The 20,758-nt window shown below is 38.1% G+C and overlaps 1 protein-coding gene across 1 annotated transcript in view; it reads left to right on the plus strand.

Annotated features, from left to right (window-relative positions):
• The first annotated feature begins 239 nt into the window (after positions 1–239).
• The window catches only part of LOC139722758 (neural cell adhesion molecule 2-like), a 105,788-nt gene continuing 85,269 nt past the window's right edge, over positions 240–20,758 (plus strand). The window contains exon 1 of the mRNA XM_071634046.1: positions 240–416. Coding sequence (XP_071490147.1) covers positions 371–416 — 46 coding nt within the window. The 5' untranslated portion in view covers positions 240–370. The remainder of the gene's footprint in view (positions 417–20,758) is intronic.

Raw genomic sequence — 20,758 nt, forward strand, 5'->3', positions numbered from 1 at the left:
TACACAAACTTATCTTTGCGCCTGCGCATATCGGCCACACGTGTGCTTTGTGAACACACACGAGTTTTTCCATTGATTTTTGGCAAGGTGACTCACATACGCATTCACGCGCACACACAAAATACACCACACACACACACACATACACACACGCAGAGAAGAGTAGCGCGGGCGTCTACCAACTTCAAACCGTCTGGGACCAAAAAACGCTCTTCGCTCTTTCGCTCCAGTCATCCAGAGTGGGATCCACTTGCCGTAGACTTCCGAAACCAGACCTCGCGTAACCAGCTGGTGGAAGACTTCTCGACCTTATTCCTTTTCTCTCGAGGAATATTTTCTCTCGTTCTTGCTGCATTATCGCTGCTCCAAGATGCTGAGGATACTTCTGCTGATATCCATGTCGATTAGTGCTGCGGGTAAGTACAGGATAAATTGATTAATTGTATGATTAGCTGAGCTGAGTTGCAATTTATCGCACTGGACGGTGGAGTTAATTCTGGACGCGAGGGAGGAGCTGTAGGAGGGAAGCTTGGTGGACATTTCACATGGTGACCACTACATCATCAATGGCCAGTTTCTGATTTTCTGTTTCAAAGAAGCAGGCACTGAGCTGTTAATTCCACCATTACTCTGCCTGCCTTGCATTTTGCAGAGGTTTAACGCACGCCCAAAGTGATTTTCCTTGTTTTTCTGCTCATATACCGAAGACCGTCCATTACGTAAGAGGTGCGCAGTGCTGTCGGTTGGGGGGCTCTCAGCCTTGTCGCATCACGGTCTGCTGCTCGTCTGCGGAGCTCGCTGGGGCTGGTGTTATCCACACCTTTACGCCGCATGTCCGTACTCGGACAAAGCGTGGACAATGCGCAGACGCTGGACAATCAACATTTACCACAGGGGCGGTTGCAATTGATTATTTCAAAAAAGAGAAGGAGCAAACAAACAAGCTTGAAAAAAAGGAAAATATCCCCAACGGTTGTGTCTTCTCTGCTTGTTCTGCACTCTTGAAATTTGTGTTAGACAGGAGAACTTCTAGTCTGTTACTTTAGAGTGGAGGGCGGGTACAGGTGGAGATTAATATGCAATTCAACTATATTCACCTGTCTTTTTGGGGCCCATGGAAAGAAAATAAAAATGGCCTCCAACTTGTGAATACCTTTGATTTCTTTTGTAATGGAAATGAGACATAAAAACCTACAAGAAAAAAAAAAAACCAAACCAAACCAAACATTCTTAGTAACATTGGTGGGTTTAGTTTCCCAGAGTGCAATGGAACTGAAGTGATTGCTATGAACATGAGGACAAAAATTCAAAGCTTTATATTACTTAGTTATAACTTTTGGAGGACTGTTTGTCAGTTGTTAGACGAGATAAAGTCATCACACAGGCAGCCTAGAGACAGTGAGGGATTTTAACTTAGACATAGAGTTCTTTTATGAGCAAAGCTCTGAATCCTTTGTGGGTTAAATTACCAGTGATCTTACCCCTATTTCTTTCTAGTAAAGGAGAGATACATGTATATTCAAGTGCAAGGAACACGAGGAATTCTGGGAAGGAAGTACCAGCGTGTTTTCAGATGATCTCATACTGATGGAAATCTGTCCAGTCAAGTTAACCTTGCCTTGAAATGTGTGAAATCTACAAGAGCTGCTTTGAAGAAGTGGCTTCCAAGTTCTAAAGGTTATCAGACTTTCATGGATTTGCTATATGTGTGAAGTTTTTAAATATTGAAAGTTTCCTATCAAGTTTGGGGTATTAATGCAAACTACATGTATGGGCCTACATTATGGAGTAATTTTCTTTTAATGCAATTAGTACAAGACCTTCATGGGAATATGATCTTCCATTTTGCAACACATATTGTCATTGTCAATTTCAGTTCACATCTCTAGTTGTACAAAATTTTTATGACCATGTTAGTGAATACAGGGTGCATGTAGGCCTACACTTTGTTCTGCCAAGAGCGAGGAAGACATGAAATTTGTAAAAAAAAAAAAATATCACAAAGTATGATGCAGCCTACAAAGGCAATGGAAGTTGTATGTTTTGTGTTTCTCATCTGATTATGTACACAAGCTTGTTTAAGTCATGCATTTGCAATTACTGTATGGTACGATCTGGAAGTTTGTGTCTGGCAAACTCTTCACGTGGGGGACTGATCATTGCAGCTTGCAGAGTCACAACATATTGTTGTCAACATAAAGACTCTAAAAGTTTGCAGTATTCATGCATAAAACATAAACCATGTTCTTATTGAGCTTTTACGAAGGAAAGTTTTGTGGGGTGGGGCAAGGGAAGATACATGTACGTGTATGTGTTTTGGTCAATAAATGACGATGAGTCACAAAAGTTACATTTAGAATGTATGATCTGTTGTTGTGACACTCAGCAATGTTTGGGTGAGCCTGTTCTATCTTGATGGTGTTCAGTGGTCCACTCCGAGTTTCAATGAGACTGTGCATAAATAAGATAAGAATGTCCCCCCCCCAAAAAAAAAAAGAAAGAAAGAAAGAAAGAAAAGTGTCCATTGTGTATTGCACATCTGATCAGTGATTGCGTTCAGACTTTGACACCAATCAAGATGTGTCTAGTGGTATGTCATGATGTTTCCTTACATTTGCCATTATGGTGTTTTATAGAGTGTGAGAGCAGTAAACAGATTACGATGCAGGCTTGTGTAAAGGGTAAAACATTGGTGCCCCCCCCCCCCTCTCTCTCTCTCTCTCTGTCTGAAGGCAGCAACTTGACAATGCCCCTCATTGTGAGATATTTGGCAAGTAGCCCAATGTGGATGAGAGGATGATTGCATTTCCGGGTGGGATAGTTCAATCTACCTCCATGGTTTGACGATGGGGATGCTTTTGTAGAGGAGTGGACATAGTGTTGTCTTGTAGTAAAGTCCCCAGTGAGACATGAGATAGCCTCATAGTACATATTACAAATGTGGCAATTACATTGAATCAGGTTTACACCTTCATATGCTGAATTCATCTCTCTCCACTTATTTTCCTGTGTTGCAAGGGGGTGAAGCTTGGATGCCTGTATAGACTATATAGTGAAGTCTTTGTTGACCTACAGCAGTTGACAAATTCTAAGTAAGCTATCAAAGTGTAACACGTTAAGAGTTTCCAAAGATGGTTCTGGATACACTACATTGCAGAAAGACAGTGGACATTTGAAATGTTGTATGAATCCTGGCAAGATTTTCACTTTTGGACTGAGAAGATTACTCAGATTACATGGGTCACAAGTTAGTAGCAATGATTAAAGTGTTTACAAACACACATGCATGCACACATGACAGGAAGTTGTTGGTGGTAGAAAAAGTCATTGAAGCACGAATAGACTGACCCCAAAGAGTTGTGATTTCCTTCATTGCTCTTTTATCTCAGACATATTTTGATTGCTTAGCTGTATTTTTTTTTTAGAGTTACAGTAGAACAAAGCCACATGATGTTGTTTATCACTGGTGTCTATTTTTGACCATGTCTTGTCAGTGAGTGGTGTGTGACAGTTTGGAAAGTGAAAGTGTTAACTGCAAGAGCTCTTGTACGTAGGTCTTGCATCATAATACTTTTTTGTTTCTGCTCCATAATGATTATTGGAAGTCTTGGCAGCAAAAAGGAAATGCATAAAGTTGATCAATGTTCAATCTTTCCTTTCACTACAGTTTCAAGTGATTACAAGTGTACACTGTATCTCATACAGCATCTCTGCTGTACAGCAGAAACACAAATCCAGTGTACAACTTACCAGGTAACAGTCTGTTCATCACCAGCACAAAACATTTCTTTCATTCGCAGCACTCCATTCCAGAAAATAGATTCTTTAGCCCTTTTTTTAAATGAAAAATGATTTCCATCATTGTTTTACCCCTCTCCTCAGTAATTTCAAATATATCCAGATTTTCTTTTTTTTATTTTTCACTGAAATATATTTTGAACTCCATCTTGCAGAATATATTGATATTACCTGCTTTATCATCCTTTTTTAAAGCCTGAATCACTCTGTTTTTTTTTAATTCCAATAAAAGCCGTCAATGAGCTTTGGAAGTATAAATGTACAATGTACATAATAGGCCTACACAATCCTGTGCATAAAAAAGATCACTCACTATGTTTAACTTTATGATGTCTGATAGAAAGAAAATCTTGATATTTACACAAGATCTTGAACTTTGAAGTTACATGTAGGCCTTACATTATAAATGAAACCTCTCAGCATATTGCATTACTACAAGTAGGGGCCTACATCATAGATTTTAGATTTTGTGAAATGTTTTATAGTGTCTCAATACATTTAAAGTCATTTACGCAATATGCAGTGTTGGGCCTTTCTGCAAAGTAGAATGTTGATTGATTTTGAAAGTTGAATCAATGTCTCATATCTGAGACATTGGTAAACATGGAGACAGCAAGATTGAACCATATTGCTATACAAGTAAAAAAGATACAAGTAGTAGCATAATGTTGCAGTATCATACGAAACGAAGCATATTAATTAGATACAAACATACAGCGTACATTGTATGTGTGTATGTGATGAAAAAATGATGAGTTACTCGACACAGTGTGAGCCTGGTACTGTCAAATGGCATTGTGTAAAGCTTGCTAAATTATGAACTGTGTACTTTCAGCACTGTGTAAAGATGAATTCTGCATGACCATTTTTTCTCATTTTTGGAATATGAGAGAAGGAGAGAGGGAGGGAGATAAATCAAAACAGATCTGTAGTCAATCATTAACCATGGTGTGTGTTATCACTGATAACTCCGGTATGCTGTGTGGCTGTGCGGAATAGAAACAGAGTAAACATGCTCTTCTCTCGCACAGAGAATGCACATACATTGTAGAGAGTTACAGTGCATTCGTAGCAACACTACTATACAACAGGCGTTAAATGTTCTTGACTACAATCTTTAACGTAGAATACTGATAGATAATCTATCTGTTTGGGTCTTTTCCGTATTTGACATAAGGTAGATTTTGAACATGTACAATGTCTACAATGTACATGTACCTACATGTAATTTTGTGGACAAAATGTAGATATGTAAGCATAGAGGCTGTTAAGATTACTGAACATTCAATCAATGAGTGGTCAGTGACTAGAATAAGTGAAATATACATTATACACTTGTACATGTACATGTATACTCAACAGCTGGTCAGTGACTAGAATCACTAAAACACAAAGCTTAATATGAGCTCGTCATTTTTTCTCTGAAATCATTGAAGTTAAAAATGATTGTCTTGGTGTTTGCTTTGGTGATGGAATGTCACTCATTTGATGTTCAACACTATTGAAGTTTATAGTGGGTAGGATTGTGATTCAAAGTAGTTAAAAAAGATACTCAGGATTGTTCAGCAGCCACTTGCACCTGAAGTGACACACTGATCATTAAAGTGTTGGTCGTTCAAAGTCAAAATTTCTGATACCTGGTACCATTACTCATTTTGAACCAGTGGGAATGGTACAAATGTAGGGACAATGTATGATCTCTTACAAAGTATGGAACTGCATCTTACTGTACATGCAGCTTGGTCGGGAGTATGACAGCTAATTTCAAATATTGGGGCTAAACAAGAAAATAATGTGGTACCTGGTACAAGTGTGTAGTGCGTCATTGTGCTTGTATGATTGGGAAATTTGCTGAAAGAAGTGAGAAAGATGGAAGTGTGCCAGTTTTACCAGTCTGTTACCAGTAACTGAGGAATAGGGGGGCTAGACTGTGCCAATTCTGATTCGGGAGTGAGGTGGCCCTTTTGAGCGAGAAGAGAAGGGCTTGGCATTCCAGTTTGGAAATGAAAACACTTTAGTTGTAAAGGTGTTGGGAGAAATGTACAATGCACTGCAGTTTCTATGGCACTGTGCAAATTACCGTGTTGTAGAATTGATATTTCTGGTCGAATTGACAAATCTGAATAAAAAAAAAAACACACAGAAAAGACCTATAGGTAAGGATGATTCTGTACTCAGCAACAATTGGTTGTTGTTGTAAAGTGCTGGAGCATGGACAGGAATATGTTGTATAATGACTGGAAGTATTTCATGATTTCTTTATTTAGAGCGCTCAAGCTGAGTAAAGGAGTAACGTATTGAGTTGAAATATAACCCTGTAGTCTGTACTTTTAGGAAGCTTGTTTTGAAAAAGATAGTGTCAGGATATTGATATCATAATACCCTACCCCACCCCTACCACACTTTTTTTTCTTTTGTATAGGAGGGGTGAAAATACACCAGGAACATCAAAAGAAGTAGTAGTATTATACTAACTGGTGTACAAGATCTTATGGGCCAGTGCTAAGAGTGTAGGTTTATCTTAATTTTCCGTATGTTAGTGCAAACTTATATTACTCAACACCTCTCACAGGGGTACCAATGTTAATTTCTCAGTAGTGGTTTACAGTCTTGTTCTTTGAGTGAACCCTTCATTTTGGTCAAGAGAGTGATGTAGCACACTGGCAGCACTGTCTTGAAATATTGACTCTTGATTAAAGTCGTGATTAAACAAGGGATAAGATGTGGGGATTCAAGGAACCTTTTCAAGAACTATTACAATTTCAGCAATTGGGTCTAGTTGATCATGATTCCAGGGGACCGTTTCATGAAACTTTTTGTCAGTGATTTACACTGACAACTGTTAAAAGCTACTGAAATCCTTGCATCTGATTGGCTGATGGCAAATTTGTCGGTGAAAACCTGCGACAAACTCGTTGATGAAATGCCCCCCAGTAGGCCTCTGTCTTTTATGGCCTATTGAAATCATGTATAAAATGTACAAGCTATTTTTTTGATATGTAATGCCTAAAGCCCTTACAAATTTGTATGTACCTGCTTCATGTGCGTGTAAATTAATTCCATATTTTAAAAAGTGCACATATAATATGCATACATGTATTTGAAATAAAACATGTAGGCCTAATGCCAAAACAAAGTGAACAAAACTTGCTTGTACTGTCAAGCTACGCAGGGTTCGAAAGGGGCAAAACTTGTTATCCCTCTAGCCATGTATAAACCATCAATCATCAAAGGAAAGTATACCAACTCTCCAGAAGACTCATTTAGAATACCTAAAGTCAAAGTCAAGAATGGTCTTTGCTCTTGTGAGAATGAAATCTCTGCAGTTACTCCAGAATGGTCAAGTCTGGGTCCAGAAGGACTCTGTTGTATGGCTTGATTGCTAGACTGGGACCAACATTCTTGGCATTCTTTTGGGCAGGAGTCAGGGTGAATTCAACAAAGAACAGAGCACCAGTGTACCCCATTGAAACAAAATGCCAGGGAAAGTTTAGTGAGGGGAATTTATTGGATTTTCACCTGGGGAGAGCACATGATGTTATTTTCACGTTGATTGGAGGGATGATGAAGGGCAAACACACACACACACACACACACACACACACACACACACACTCACTCGCGCTCTCTCTCTCTCTCCAGCACACGCTCACAGACAGACATACAGACAAAGTGATCCCAGACACTATTGTAGATACACAAAGGCATCCAGTCAGAATGATTGCCACTATCACCAGCAAAGTTTATGTTTAGTAGAGGTTGTAAAATATCTGTTGATAAGATATTTTGAAATTGAAATACTGTTAATCAATTAACCCTTGAGCTCCAGGAGTTTTTTTGTGCAGTGCCCACTTGTACTAACATAACACAGCCATACATTGTACCTACAGCATTCTGTTGCATACTCTCTAAAAAGAATCGAGTGAAAATTTTCACTCTAAAAAGAGTGAATACAAAAAAGAGTGAATTTCGAGTGAAATTGGAGTGAATTTTGAGTGAAAATGCTCATTTTCACTCATTTTGGAGTGACCTCACGGATCACTCGAAGATTTTGGAGTGATCCCTGACGTCACTCCAAAATGAGTGAGCATTTTCACTCAAAATTCACTCCAATTTCACTCGAAATTCACTCTTTTTTGTATTCACTCTTTTTAGAGTGAAAATTTTCACTCGATTTTTTTTAGAGAGTATAGTGTAGAGCAAGATTGATTGTGTATTTTTCTAGAATATATTGCAAATATGATATTGATGAAATGTATAGGCCTAAACAAAAAGAAGTAAAAATAAACATATTTTCTCACTCTATATCCTCACTCATTGGGCAGTGGTACATTGTATTAAAGCAGTTCAGCTATTTTAGAGAATGTGATTAGTGCCTAATGAATAATGCAGTCTCATCCCGATTTTCCTGTTGCACTCCTGATATGTTCAGGCATTTTATCACTTGGATGTATTTTTAGTTTTCATTCATTGTTATGTATGCTGTGCCTGTGGGTCTCTACATGCTGTTAGAATTTACATTCTTTTTAAATGGCTGTGTGGATATTGAGGTCTTTCTTGTTTTTCAGCAGAGAAGAACTGTGACCATTTGACCCCTGGTTGAATAGGAGCAAAAAGACACCCCTCAAGTTAGACATGGGGCCTACTCACATCTGATTAAATGGGGGCTCTTCCATTTTGTAAGATACAACTATATAGGGCTTACAATTATACATGATGTTTTGTTTTTAAATTTTAATGTGTAATATAGAGACATTACTAGTAATACCTTTCTGGAATTCAGATTGTGAGTATACAGTGTATTGCTATTGCTAGTTTATGACTGAAGACTTTATTACACTTTAATGCACATGTTTTTCATCTGTCGAGGTAGTACAAACTATTCAAGTGCTTGTCATTTCGAATGAATTTAGATGTACATATACTGTAGGCCTGAAACAAAAAAAAAACCCAGCATAAGATGACTACAACATAGGCCTACATCTAAGATAATTCATTTGCACAATGTGTAATGGTCTACAGAGCTCTTAATTCCAATTCCCTTTTCCCCCGCCTGCATAGTGTGGTAGCGTACATAGCATGTCTGCTTACTCCTGTAGTAAAGTTCATTTGAAATGCATTGATGATGTTCCTCTTTGAGATATATGCAGTGCGCTTCTTGCGATTTGCAAATTCCATCAGTCGTTAGGTGAATTCCAGGAGACAGACAGACAGACAACTTTATGTCTCTGGTATAGCAGCATTAAAACTTTGTCATCTGTTGCTGGTGGAGGATGAAATAGCCATCAGGATTGTGGTGAATCGCTTTAGTCTGTGACAGCGACTAATAACTGCAGCCGCGGCGAGACGCCGTGGATGGGTTGGTAGCAAATAGCAGCTGGAGAGATGGAGGGACGGTAAATTGAGCAATTTAATGTTGGGACTGTGCCGCAACAGTCAATCAAGTGTAGGAACAGAGGCTTGCATTCAATTCAAAAGTTTAGGCTCATGCCTCAACACTGTTTTTTGTACCTTTTAAAAGACTGTAAGGATCTCGGAACAAAGCCAAAGTGAAACTGCCTGCCATAGTTATGACAGGATTCTTGAGGTGAGGTCTTTTTTTATCATTATGTGTTTGTGAGTTTGATAATGAATTTTGGCTTCCCCTCTTCTTAAAGTCAAAAAGTGACATGAATTTGAATTTTTACAGTCATTCTTTCTTGGTTTTGTTTAGACAATAAACAGAATGAAAAAAAGAACAAATAAAAAGGGAGAAATGAATATTTAAAAACAGCCGTACATGTAGGCCCTATATTCAAATTTGAATGATTTTATTTCCATATAAAGTAATACAAAGCAATAATATATTGCAAAGGGTTGGGAATTAGATATTGAAGCTAAATACTTTCTGTTCTGAATTCAATTGATAAACGTTGCTTCTAATACTAAAACTCATAGAAAGCATCAAATAGATTTGTATTCATAATGTACTGTAAAACCAGAAATGGAAAAAGAAAGAACCTTGCATTTTATTTCACAAATTTGTGAGAGCCAATATCCGTGAAATTAAAATGCATGCAGAAGCTCTTGTCTACACAATATGCAGTGAATGCCAGTGGCAATTTATGAAAATTGCATGTCATGAAAAAGGCATAAAAAGATACCATCAAACATACAGTAGGTTAGAAAATCAAACATACAATTGTAATTCAGGTATTCAGAGACTAATATTTCCTTTTTGACTTAGGTTTGATCTCATCTTTTTGTTTGATTTACACATTCTTGATAGATTGTAATTAAAAGTTATAAGACAAAAACTTTAACATCTTGTAAGTTTCCCCTTTAACCAGAATGCATGTCTGTTTTATAGGTTCTTCCTCAGCTCTTCTCATCCTGTGCATCTCATACACTACCTACCATCTCCTCTGCCAAACTCATTAATGTCGCTATATTTCATACTTGCACCCTTTATGTGAGGGTGTTGTGTGTGGCCGGTATGTGGTGCAGTATTCAAATATGTTGCTAGTGAGCTCAGAAATGTCAGAGGACATGATTTCATCATGGGGAAAAGAGAAATGGTGTGAGTATGTACACACTTTTGTCAAGTGGAAGTCTGTATAAGGCATAGTGTTTCCAGTCTGTTTATGTTTTTCTATGAGCTGAGCATTCTATGACGACCCTGTATTGATACGACTTTAGTACAAAAGTAGCGTCTGTCTAATGTCGAGGAGGTCATTACAATGATTTAGCATTGAGGTCAGTTTTAATGACAGACCTGTATGAGGGGTAGGTTTTTCTAAATGGGTGAATTGCTGTGAGTCAGCATTTAAACAGATGTTTCACTTTCAAACTACATGCTTGTAGATGCACCAAAATCAGAAAACAAACCCATAATCTGATGTATGCCCATTCTATTGTTCACTGTTAATTACCATCTTTAATAGGAGAAGTGGTCAAAGAAGCTTGACCTCTAAGGAGTTATGGATGGTCACCTGACTTGCTGTGTCCACCATTAATTGGTAGTCTGGGGAGTTGGGAGTGGACGTAGTGGTGACTCATCATACAGATGGGCCCAGCGACCTGACCAGCTGAATAAAACATTTCCTTGTTTGTTGTGGAAGATGGAAAGGCTGAGAAAACTAGCAGTGATGCCAGACAGGTCCTACTTTGGGTGGATATGTCAAAGGGAAGCACTGAGAAGGTTGACAAGGCCTATTCTTGGCAGTTTCGGTTTCCACGCCGTCAATTCAGGGAATGGAATAGCCATTGATGGAATAATGTTTCTGCAAAGCATCTTTTGAACTGACAATAAGGCGTGAGATTGACCTGCTATGCTTACAGTGTCTATATGCAATTATCGTGATAAGCATATAAGGCACGATTAGAAGACATATTACTCGTTATTACAGCACATCACTTTGGTTCGAAGGCATTGATTATTTTCTATTCAATGTACTGAATGGCAGACTGTATGCTATTGTAACACATAATGTAGGCCAACCTATTGTACTGCACCTGTGTCATACAATTAGTGTGTAGGCCTACAGTATGTAGCTATTTGCCATCTTCTTCAGAGCTGCCTTTTCTTTTACAAAATTGTGATGAACTGCAAACCTTTACATGTTTGTGATTTCTTTAGCTCTACACTAAGTTTGCTGTTTTGCAATTAGAATGCACATCGCAGAAATATGGTGATAATGTGACACCGTTACACGTCATGTATACATGTACCTTACGAATCTTGACCGCAAAATTCAGTATGCAGGACTAAAGAATACTGAGTAGGATTTTTTTTTTTTTGTGGTTTGTGTTAGCAAATTGATCCCTTTCACAAAATAGTTAACATAAATAATAGAACAATGACATGTCTCCTGGAAATGACAAGGACATTCTTTTATGACATTCCAAACAAATGAGATCATGCTATGGACAGCCTCAATGATTCATTCTATGCCTACTACATTGTATATTTCATGTTCATGGGTGTGCCTTACTGCCTCACTGCACTGACATCAAAAGCCTGGTAGAGTGGGGATACCATCAACTGGGAGAGCTGGCCTGACTTGGAAAGTTATTCCAGGATTCCTGAACAACTTTTTAAAATTACACACACTGCCAAAGAATCTTGAGTTGAGTGAATTGTCTGTTGGGAGTATGAGCATTTAGGCCTATGCTTTGATGCGCATACTGTAAAAGGAGAAATGTTCGCGTGCATTTTAATTTCGGGAATTTCGCGAGCGTGAAGATTGCATTGAAGATTGAATGCACGCGAAACTTCTTTTGTACACTATATGCACTGAATGCCAGTGGCAGTTCGCGAAAATTTCATGCCGCAAAAAAGGCCGTCGCTCCAATTCGCGAAAAATTCATGCCGCGAATATATCATGTTTTACAGTATTTGCTGACACTTGGCTGATGGACACTATGCTTGGTTGTGGAATGTGCATCGGTGAGCAGCAAATTATGATAATTTCAAACAGACCTCCCATGTTTTCCCAGACAATACTACCAGGGGGTGTTTCCTAAAGCAGTTCTTAAAGTTATGAACGACATAAGAATGACTGGTGATCAGTTCTTGTGCTGAATTATTGAGATTTTCTTAAAGGACAAGTTCACCTTCATAAACATAAGGATTGAGAGAATGTAGCAATATTAGTAGAACACATCATTGAATGTTTGAGGAAAATCGGACAATCCGTTCAAAAGTTATGAATTTTTGAAGTTTTTGTGCAGTAACCACTGGATGAGAAGACTATTGCAGTGTGTGAATAACTTAGATGTCACATGCGTACAACAAAATAAGGAAAATATAAAGAGAATTTCACAAAATTTCATCTTTTGAAAAAAGTACACATTCCCCAGACTCGTTACCGACAAATGTTATGGGTAATATTATTCCCCCTGCCTTTAGAAAGTGGCAAGTCAAGTGCTCTTTTATTATGCGAAAAAAGTGAAAATATGTTGAATTTTCTTTACATTTTCTTTATACTGTTGTACGCATATGACTCACAAGTTGTAGTAGTCTCCTCATCCAGCGGTTCCAACACAAAAATTTTAAAAATTCATAACTTTTGCATCGATTGTCCAATTTTCCTCAAACTTTCACTGATGTGTTCTACTAATATTGTTGCATTCTCTCAATCCTTATGTTTATGAAGGTGAACTTGTCCTTTAAGTATAACACATCAGAACATGTGTACGTAATTTGTAACTTTAAGAACAGCTTTATGAAATACATACCCCCAGGCCTTTAAAATATGGGTCGTTGGCTTGTATTAGAAAGAAAAGCTGCTTTTGGCTACAATGCTGTTGAAATGATATGTGTGTGTTGGGGGGGGGGGGGGGTGATTACAAGGAGGGATCGAAAACCACCTTATGTCTGTTCGGAGAAGATAAAAGATATCATTGCCAAAAGCAAACTTGTACACAAAACAAAAACACAGGACCAACCCACTGAAAGTAATGACAATGAAACTGAAAAGGGTATGAGGCTGTGCCTTGCAAGGGATAGTTTAAAGAAAAGAGGGCAAGTTCTAAAAAGACCACAGAAGAGATGGAAAGACAATATCCAGGACTGGACATGCCTGAGGTTGAGAGCTAAAATGTCGACATTGAGAGTGGAGAGTGGAAGGTAGCTTGTAGATCTCCAGTGGTGTCCCAATCATCTCATATGGGATGTGATGAGAGTAATACATTGTGCATGGTGTGAGCTCTGTGCAAACCGATGCATAGCGTACCAATTAGTAGTACCAAAATGTATGTCACATGCACACACACACACACACACACACACATGCATGCACACACAGCAATGTCACTTTATGACATAAGTGCTGCGCACATCCATAAATGTCATTGACGAAGTGTTATGTAACAGATTGGCTCGTGCCTCTGGAATATTAAATGCCAGTCATATTCAGGGCCACCCACATTAATATGGGAAAGATAATCATTGTAATATGATCCTGTGTGTTGTACTGTAGGTCTGATTGCATAGTAAATTCTAGAAGACAATGTAAATGTGGCAGTGGCTTTATTTCTCTTTTGGAAAAGTCCCAATTTTGTGCAGGGGCAAAAGCTATCTAAATTCAAACTGAAGAAATAGATAACAGAATTTTTATTCCCTAAAAGGTGTCGATCATTTGAAGACATTTGTACATTTTAATTAAATCAGAACACATCTGAATACATTTATTGATGCATCTTTATGAATTGTCTTATATTATTGGAAGAAGAGTATGTATTGGATTATAAACTGCTGAGCAATCAAAAAATACTCCTTGGAAAACCCCCCAACAAACATGAGATCACATATGAACTCCACACTGTCAATGCTGATATCCCTTGCTGTTATAGTCCTGTTGCATTCAATGCACAAGTGTCACTAACAAACTAGGTATGATTTATGGCAAACAAATTTACCCTGTGGGTACTGATGAATTGTTGCCTTTATACTCAGAGGAGTGCCTTTTTCAACTCCAACAACCGCCAGCTTATGAGCAGAGGGGGTAAAAAGTGCACCCTGAGCTCAAGGAAAAAAAGAAGTACAGAGTTTGTTTTTTAAGGCACAGATCCTGACCCTCTATAAAGGCAAAGAAAATCCCCATTGAAAAGGAAAACTGTTTGGGCTGAGAGCTGGGAGTGTAGACACTTTATACGGGACTTTATGGCACAATAATCTCATTTAGAGTAAACAATTGCTATGTATTGCTCTTTTTAGAGCAAAGTGGAGCAGAAAGTTATAAACTATAAAGTTCACTCGTGAATGAATACTGTAGGCAGTTCATTTTTCATCCTTTCTCACCTGTGGTATTACATGCTTCTCCCCCATACAGACTTTCATAAATGATTTGATTATGTGGCATTAGTTGATGGACTATATACATTATACAAGTGTACTTTGACAGGTGTGATATTATGACATGAATTTGTAGTACACAACACAATGTCCCCTTCGTCTGTTTGTTTGTAAAGTTATATATCAGAGTAATAAACCAAACCTTTCCTGTGATGATAACAAGATGCAATTAAAATTGCTGAATTTTTGCAGGTTGTATTTTGGCATGGGTTCAATGACTCAAGCTTATGTTCCATTTTATATTTGCTAAATAATTGAAGAGTGGTGGCTTGCACTTTCCCGGTCTTAAAAGGGGCTTTATGAGTGACATCCAATAATAACCTTTCATCTAGTAATTCAAGCAGGTAACCATACTTATAAGTCAGAATTTTTTACTTTAATAGAAAAATTGAATTACCCCTTTTCTTCGACCTACACATCCTTTGCAATAAACTATGGCATTTGAGGTAGGTCCTACATGCAAACATTGTACATTGTATGTGAAATGTTTCTCTAAGTTCAATTCAATCAATTCAATTCAATCAATTCAATCATCATAGTTTATTTCCAATCAACAAAAATCAAAACATAGTACAAAACATAGTTCAGTCCAAATAGTACTATCTGGGAACAAAAATTCCTTTTTTTCTTTTTTTTGTACCAAAAACAGGCCACACAGAAAACACACACACACACACGCACACACACACACACGCACAAATATATATTGAAAACAGATAAAATAGATGGCCATACAAATTTGTCTTTACTTTGAGTTTATAAAAAAAAAAGAATCCAAAACAGAATAGTTGTTTTGAAGTTCACAATATCCACAGAAAATGATATATATTGCATAAGGGATTACTACATCAAGATCAAGATCAAGATTTGTAGTACATGTATAGTAGCAGACATTTGCCTTATAGTCAACTGCCAAAAGTCTGTCTGTGCTACACAAAAACAAGCATGCCTACTACTTGTTATCTCTCCATACACTCTGATACATGGTGAGTAGGGTGTATGCTGTTTTGATTTTCAAGAGCTCATTTCCCTTTAGCCTTCCATTCATTCTTCCTGTTACCAACTTTTCTTCATTTTTTTAAGGTGCAGATCGGCTGGTAGTAGAGAACTTGCCTCATCCTGATTGTCCAAACCCACAGAAGAGAGAGAAGAGAAAAAAAATAGGGGAATAAAAGCCCTATTGTCAAGAGGCAAAACAAGTACAAAAGTGTATCACCTCAGTGGCTAATTGCTCCCCTGAGCTTTTGTACTTGTCTCTTTTTTTTTGCCAAATCTAGTCCCTCTTTGCTGTCTTTTCCGCTCCATCTACAAATGACTTTGAAGTTGGGGATGATCTAACCATACTCTGTTTGCCAAGCTGGTTGTCACTGGCCTGTGAAGAGAGTCACTCCTCTGGGGGTGTATCAGGGGCGTGTGGTCGTACCTTCCGGAAATGACGCTGGTACTAGTGGTAGTATGCCCTTTGTTAGGAGATGGGTTGTAAATATTTTGTTTGTTTACAATGTGGTTTTCTTCTCTTTTTTGTGAAGTGTAAAACTTTCTTCAGTTGTGTGAGTAGGGCCAACAGACTTTTGCTCAATAGAGCATTGTGTCTTTTTCTTGTTGTTGCTATGACTAAATAGTTGGTAATCAGCTGTTACAAGAAAGAGTATTCCTGTTGGTTTGCTAAAAGCTCTTGCCCTTGTGTATAAATTATACAGTCACTCACATCTTCACTTCAGACCACATTGACCCTGTATATGGTGTATAATGATGTGTCCAGGCACTTTCTTGCTCAGCTTTACATATCCCTTCAATAATCCACCCAGACTTGACCCAGTTGCAGATTAGTAAGACCACACAGACATAGCATGAACAATGAGTCTCAGACTATACACAGAAGGACCATGGTGAAAGAAGAGGGATTAAGGGGATTAGTTAATCTCTATTCACTGCCAATTAGTGCCCAGACATCAGAGTTAATCAGTGAAAAAGTTCTCCAGCATGTGAGTCACTTGGTATGAAGCACAGTGAGGGATATTTTAACCTGTGAAGGACGAGTCCAGAGTTTGATACTCGGGCAGGTGTCTATGGGAAATGTGTGTTGTGGCAAAATCTGTTCGCCCACGATGGGTTAAAGGCACAAAACATGCATTTCTTCTTTCATTTCGGAGTGTTACCTATATATTACCAATTCTCCCTGGTTATTATTGTTTTCTGTTCCTTGAAGGTCTATTGCTTTGATAAGGAAAAAAACAATTAAAAAAAAAGTTGTGTATGGCTTGCTGGGCATACACAATACAGTGGTCATTTTTCTCAAGGTGGCTGTGAATATTTATGGAGAAAAAATACACACACACACACACATACAGACAAAAGAAAATCCCCTGAAACAACCAAAATACAAAATACAAAGCATTGTACATTGTATGTGTAAATGAAAATATGGGGATTGTCAGGTAAACAAGCCAACATTTCTGCTACACTAGAAAAGGCTTTCCAAATTGAGATTCCAAAAAGGAAATAAGTTGGATATCAATCATGACCACACCTTGATGGACATTGCTTGATGATCTCTGCGAAAACACTCTCCATCACCAGATGGGGTCAGTCTTCACGGATGTGTTATGTCCAGGGACGTGTCCAGTTTGTGGTCAGTTTTATACACACTGCACATGGGAGGGGCAGCCAAATACTACAGTATACTCCCACACCAAACTGACCAGACGTATCTACAGCTCGGTGTAAAGTATACCAGCACAATATGTTTGATTAGCAGTAGAGGACAAATCTGATAGAATGACCATTCAGGCTTGCTATAGCCTACTCCCTTGAAATCAGAAGCTGTACAAAATGTGCCAATTTTGCCCTCCATTCCCCCATTGTGCTGAGTATGAATAGAGATTATTTCATGCATATATCCCACACATAAACAAGGCATTCACAAAATGAGCAGATTTTAGACTTGTGCTCGTAATTGTAGGCTGCAAATGATGTTGTGTGTTCAGAAAACATTTGAATAAGTGGTGCAATAAGACACCTGTATCGACATGTACACTACCAAAACATGGGGGAGTAAGGTTTCCTTAGCTTGTTTCACTCAGCAAATTGAAGCTACTTCAAACATGATTCAGAAATATTCATATGGCCTGCTTTATCTGTATTATTTTACCATTGTTTTTCTTGCTCCTTACTTCATTCCATGAGAATAAATAGTTCATGGTTTCCAAAGCTCAATACCACAATGTTTCTCTGTGCATTCTCTTTCTCATGCACAGTACATTCCTAGTGCTTACAAAATGCAGCAATTAGAAATACACTGACTCCATGGATAGAAAGCATTAGGGCCTACTATAGATTATAAGATTTCTTGTATATTTACTTTAAAGGGATAGTACAGTATTGGTGGAGATGAGAATTGGGCTTTTAACTTTTTGCGAGATACCAAGAAAACACTTATGATATAGTACAGAACATACCATTTTAAGAGGAATTCAAAGTTTATTTGATGAAAATCGGGTTGGGAATGACTGAAACATCCAAAAACAAAGTAAAACAAAGGAATCGTAATAAAGTGTGGGTCCCACACTCTATCAGAATTGCTCCTTTTTGGATATCTCAGCCATTTCAAAACCAATTTTCATCAAATAAACATTGAATTCCTCATAGAATTACGTGCTCTTTCATATTTCATAAGAGGTTTCTCATTATTTCACCAAAAAATGCTAGAAACTTGAAATTAGGTCTCAACCAAAACTGTATGATCCCTTTAACCCACTGAGGACAGTTTGATTTTGCTACAACACACATTTCCCATAGACACTTTCCTGAGTATACTCGGGACTCGTCCTCAACATGTTAAACTGTCAAAGTGGTTACATGTCAGATTATTTTAGTGCTGAGCAATAATGTTCTGTGTTCTGTGATATCTCGTGAGGCCTAGTGGATGCCAAACATGTGTTCTTTGAGAAGGTCCGAGTTCAAGCCTCACAGGGGCATTTTGTGTCCCGAGAGTATTTCAACCCATGTCCATAGGAAAAGAGGAACAGTTTGAGTACTTGCTTTACAGTACATGACATAAATTGTAGAAAATCGTATTCTTGTATCATACACCTGTATGTCCCAAGGGTGGGTTTTTAGTCACTGGGGGGTATTCCACATGCTCTCTCTGTGCACAAGTTGCTGACTACTGTATAAACTGTTATTTTAGCGAGGGTTTAATTTTCGCAAATTTTGCGAATCACACAGTTGGACCACGAATTCAACAACACGCGAAAATGTCACCATACACTAAGGTAGTAGTGTGCTTATGTAGGCCGCCGTGTCAATTCGCGAAAACAACATCTCGCGAAAATGTCCATGACCCCCTCATTCGCGAAAATAACAGCGTATACAGTATGTGGATAAGAGATGCCCATGGACATAGTGCATTAAGCCATGTAGGCTTAACACTTGCTGTGTAGTTGATTAACACTTGCAACCTCTTAGGGTAGAGAAAATTTCAATAGCAATTCAAGTTGGTTGTCTGAAGAAGGATTTGGGCTGTGAAGAATGTCTCGACTTTGAATGGAGTACCATGTTGAGGTAATCCATGTAATCTGTTCCTTTAATCCTTTAAAGAGTAGCCTCAATACAAGTTTGTCCCATTGACTCCACACTAAAATTCAGGGCCTTTTCAACTGTGAACAAAGAAAGGCAGCATTCCATGTTCATTCACCACTCTGGTGTAGAACTGGTCTTCTTCCAGGGATTGAAGAGATAGGGGAAGATTGTTTCAATGAGGATTAAGAGAAGAGGAGAAAAATAGAGAGACTGTTAGTCTCTACTGCCAGACACAGGTTTGAATCTTCTTTTTAAAGCTGAGGATCTAGAAAAGAGGAGAATAAAGAGAGAGGACCAAATTCTGGTTCAAGTTTGTACCTTGTTAGCAATCAGTGAGCTGAGGATCTAGAGAAGAGGAGAATAAAGAGAGAGGACCAAATTATGGTTCAAGTTTGTACCTTGTTAGCAATCAGTGAGCTGAGGATCTAGAGAAGAGGAGAATAAAGAGAGAGGACCAAATTATGGTTCAAGTTTGTACCTTGTTAGCAATCAGTGCATTTTCCTTGATACCAACCTCTGGCCATGTGTTGTCTTTATTTCTCCCTCATTTCCACACAGAGTCTTTAGTGGCTACAGACTGTAGGCTGATCATAGTATTGTGCCTTTTGCTTGTCCTGCAGTTTTCAGTTATGAGAAATTGCAAAGAGTCCACTGTTTGTCAGATCTTAAAGGGATGGTACAGTATTGGTGGAGATGAAAATTGGGCTTTAACTTTTTGCGAGATACCAAGAAAACATTTATGAAAATAGTACAGAGCATACCATTTTCAGAGGAATTCAGAGTTTATTTGATGAAAATTGGGTTTGGCATGACTGAAACATCCAAAAACAAAGTAAAACAAAGCGATCGTAAAAAAAAAAGGTGTGGGTCCCACACTTATTAGAATCGCTCTGTTTTGGATATCTCAGCCATTTCAAAACCAATTTTTATCAAATAAACATTGAATTCCTCATGGAATCACATGTTCTTTCATATTTCAAAAGAGGTTTCTCATTATCTCACCAGAAAATGTTAGAACCTGAAATTTGGTCTCAACCAAAACTATACGATCCCTTTAAACCCAAGAACATGGAATCTCTCTAGAACCAATGGCACCAAGTACTATATTGTATATATTGGTGAAATAGTTTGCATTGTGTTTACTCAATCACATTGAAGAAGATAGAAGTTGAGAGAAAGTAAAATTTAGAGAAGGAGAATAAATGCTAACAACATTGATTTATTCAGAACTCTGCTACTTGTAGTCCCATCTACTTACATCCATGAGATTGCATTTTGGCAAGCATTACTTTTCAGTGTGCAGCTTTCTTTCATTAACTTTTCCAAGGACATGAGCTGAAGACATAGTAGTAATTTTCTTTTTATCATCAGAGCCATGGAGAAAATGAACCAGTCAATCTTCCTCTAACTAGTCGTCATGAGAAGAGATCATGACAGAAAAAGGATACCTCTCCTGCTAATGGTGAAAGTGCGCATTACGCAGTTGAATGATTCGCTTGCTGGAATCTTCACTTTTTTTCCCCTTTTCATTCTATCTTTGAC

This window comes from Diadema antillarum, unplaced genomic scaffold (assembly GCF_040938485.1).
Source record: "Diadema antillarum isolate AM-2024a unplaced genomic scaffold, OU_Dant_1.0 scf00000170, whole genome shotgun sequence".
Taxonomy (NCBI): domain Eukaryota; kingdom Metazoa; phylum Echinodermata; class Echinoidea; order Diadematoida; family Diadematidae; genus Diadema; species Diadema antillarum.